The following is a 3633-nucleotide window of genomic DNA, read 5'->3' as shown; positions in this document are numbered from 1 at the left end:
TTGAAAGTGCATGTGTTTGGTGCATTGTTCCGAAGCCAAAATATGTTGCAGCCCTCGAGTCAAACAGTATTTGACCAGGGGTTCATAATCGAGTCGCAACTGGAGTCTGGAAAAATATTTTTAAAAAATGCGGCCGCATCTTTCTTGGACTAAATAGAAAAATTAGTAGGTGGTGGTAATACACATAGCTCACTAGTAGTGTAGAGTGCAACCACGTCTCTCTTGGACTATAGAACCTGCATGTGATATGGTTATTTTTTTCAAAATAGAGCAATCACTTTCACTAGGAGTACGTAAGCCGCCATATTTTATTTTGAAGAATGACAAATATTTTGATCACAATTGCCCTTTTACTTGAGGCTTATAAAAGGGAAATGTGGGAAACCTTTTACTTCAGAGCAAAACATACATCCTATTTGTTCTCAACACCTAATAAGAACATTGTTTCTACTTCTTATTATACTTAACAACTTAAAGTAAATATACTACAATACACCATGTTGGTGGAACTTGCAGTTACTCTATTGCTCATTGCTCTCTTCTTACACTTGCGTCCAACACCTACTGCAAAATCAAAGGCTCTTCGCCACCTTCCCAATCCTCCGAGTCCCAAACCTCGTCTTCCATCCATTGGTCATCTTCACCTTTTGGATAACCCTCTTCTTCACCACACTCTTATCAAGTTAGGAGAACGTTATGGCCCTTTGTACACTCTTTACTTTGGTTCCATGCCTACCATTGTTGCCTCAACCCCTGACTTGTTTAAACTTTTCCTTCAAACCCATGAAGCTACTTCCTTTAACACAAGGTTCCAAACCTCTGCTATTAGTCGTCTTACCTATGACAACTCTGTTGCTATGGTTCCATTTGGACCTTACTGGAAGTTTATTAGAAAGCTTATCATGAACGACCTGCTCAACGCCACCACTATTAACAAGTTGAGGCCATTGAGGAGCCGAGAGATCCGTAAGGTTCTTAAGGTCATGGCTAATAGTGCTGAAACTCAACAGCCACTTAATGTCACTGAGGAGCTTCTCAAGTGGACAAACAGCACAATCTCTACGATGATGTTGGGTGAGGCCGAAGAGGTTAGAGATATTGCTCGCGATGTTCTTGAGATCTTTGGAGAATATAGTGTTACAAACTTCATATGGCCATTGAACAAGTTTAAGTTTGGAAACTATGAGAAGAGAATTGACGAGATTTTCAATAAGTATGATCCTATCATTGAAAAGGTTATCAAGAAACGACAAGAGATTGTGAACAAAAGAAAAAATGGAGAAATCATAGAGGGCGAGCAGAGTGTAGTTTTTCTTGATACTTTGCTTGAATATGCTCAGGATGAGACCATGGACATCAAAATTACCAAGGAACAAATCAAGGGTCTTGTTGTGGTAAGTTTATTCTAATTGTCTTTGTTTCTTATCTTCTAATTATATGCTAATTAATTTAAATTTCATCGATCAATAGTGTTAAGTATTTATTGAGGAGATGTTATTGAACTAAGACTTTTAACTTTATACCACTATGGCACTTTTGAATATGGTTTGGTAAGTTATGTGTATGTACTATGAAGTAAACATGCAATTTTACATCTCTTGCAATGCTCTTACATTCAGAACGCTTTGTGTATGCAGGATTTCTTCTCTGCGGGGACAGATTCCACGGCTGTGTCAACTGAATGGACTTTATCAGAGCTCATCAACAATCCTAGAGTATTGAAGAAGGCTCGAGAAGAGATTGACTCTGTTGTGGGAAAAGATGGACTAGTTGATGAATCAGATGTTCAGAATCTTCCTTACATTAGAGCCGTCGTGAAGGAAGCATTCCGCATGCACCCACCACTACCTGTAGTCAAGAGAAAATGTACTCAAGAGTGTGAGATCGACGGGTATGTGATTCCAGAAGGAGCACTAATACTTTTCAATGTCTGGGCAGTGGGAAGAGACCCAAAATATTGGGTAAAGCCATTGGAATTTCGTCCAGAGAGGTTTATAGAAAATGTTGGTGAAGGTGAAGCAGCTTCAATTGATCTTAGGGGTCAGCATTTCCAACTTCTACCATTTGGGTCCGGAAGGAGAATGTGTCCTGGAGTCAATTTGGCTACTGCAGGAATGGCCACACTGCTTGCATCTATTATCCAGTGCTTTGATCTGCAGGTACCAGGCCCACAAGGACAAATATTGAAAGGTGATGATGCAAAGGTTAGCATGGAAGAAAGGCCTGGTCTCACAGTTCCAAGGACACATAATCTCATGTGTGTTCCACTCACAAGAGCTGGTGTCGCAGATAAACTTCTTTCCTCCTAAAACATATACATTGAACAACACAAAATGTTGCAATGGTTGATGTTTTTATATTGCAATGGTCTTAAAATTACAATGGTCTGCTAATTTAGTACTATCAATTTATGATTACAAATTTAAGTCAATTTATTTAGTACTATCATTTTTACAAATTTGTGATTAACTTTAAAGATTGTATGTTTGTCTGAATGTAATAAAATTATTCAAGGTAATAAGTAAGTTTTTCATTAATTTTTATGAACATTATTTAAAAATATATTTTCATGGCTGAACTTTTATTTTAACAGCAAAGAAGATAACAGTCTATAACATGAGTACAAGACTCCAACCCAATTACAAAACATCATATATAAAAAATTAGAAATGTATAAACTTATATCCTAAACAAACACTCTAGAGGGTTAACACACCACTCATAGAAGAGACAATGACCCTTAACTCTACTAAAGAATCACTTTCAGTGTTTCACGATTGTACCTTGAAAAGACCTGAAGATGTTCTGTGACTGCAAAACTCACTTTCTATTCATTCTTTTAGTGTAGTTTTTGATAACTAAATGCAAAGGTCTTCAATTTGTGCACAATGCACTGGACTAAATTCTTAAAAGATCTCCTTAGTGAATACAACACTAAACTATCTAATCTCTAAACAGTAAAAACATTTAGTTAACTACATTTTTATAATGGTTCTGGTTTCTAACAGTGAAAAAAGGAAAAGAGCTAGGCATGAAATACTTTTCAGGATAACTTTAAAATATTAATTTGTGGTGCCTTAACACAATATATATTTTTTCCATATCTCAAGATAATAATGTCGCCTAAAAGTCATGTTGATGGTTTCAGTATATGATAGTGGCGGTAAATCAATTATTCATCTTCGCCGATACTTTCAACATCAATAGTCTAGGTTTATTTAAGCAGAAAGGAGATAATCAAGTATACCTGTTAAGTACAAGATACTTGTAGCTCTACTCCTGAAACTTGAACAACCTTCTCATCTAACAAGTCATTCACTTTATAAATCAAAGAACCAAAATAGTCCACTGTATTTACAAGTTACAACAGCTTTGGTGGCATAATCATTCAGTGTCTCTACCACTCTGAAAGCATGAGATAGAATCAGAAAGATCCAATAAATATGAGGTATAAAGACTGTGACAGGATTGACATACATTTATACAAATGTAAGTATAGCAATACATCATTTATGATGGTCAGATACACACCAATAGTTGATAGGATTAGTTTAGTAAAAATGATATATTTGTTGACTACTTTATTGAATTTCTTAATATGTGTGGAACAACCTTAAACCAGGGGCGGACCTG

At 36.2% G+C, this 3633-nt stretch overlaps 1 protein-coding gene across 1 annotated transcript; it reads left to right on the top strand.

The window, feature by feature from the left end:
• The first annotated feature begins 385 nt into the window (after positions 1-385).
• On the top strand, positions 386-2537 carry LOC25493067 (2-hydroxyisoflavanone synthase). Its single transcript, XM_013601473.3, has 2 exons — positions 386-1394; positions 1638-2537. The coding sequence occupies exons 1-2, from the start codon at positions 498-500 to the stop codon at positions 2307-2309; spliced, it is 1569 nt and encodes a 522-aa protein (XP_013456927.1). The 5' UTR covers positions 386-497; the 3' UTR covers positions 2310-2537.
• Positions 2538-3633: the final 1096 nt, after the last annotated feature.

This window comes from Medicago truncatula, chromosome 4, assembly GCF_003473485.1.
Source record: "Medicago truncatula cultivar Jemalong A17 chromosome 4, MtrunA17r5.0-ANR, whole genome shotgun sequence".
NCBI classification, from domain to species: Eukaryota; Viridiplantae; Streptophyta; class Magnoliopsida; order Fabales; family Fabaceae; genus Medicago; species Medicago truncatula.
Note: the sequence above shows the minus strand (reverse complement) of the source record. Positions and strands in the feature narration are given on the sequence as shown.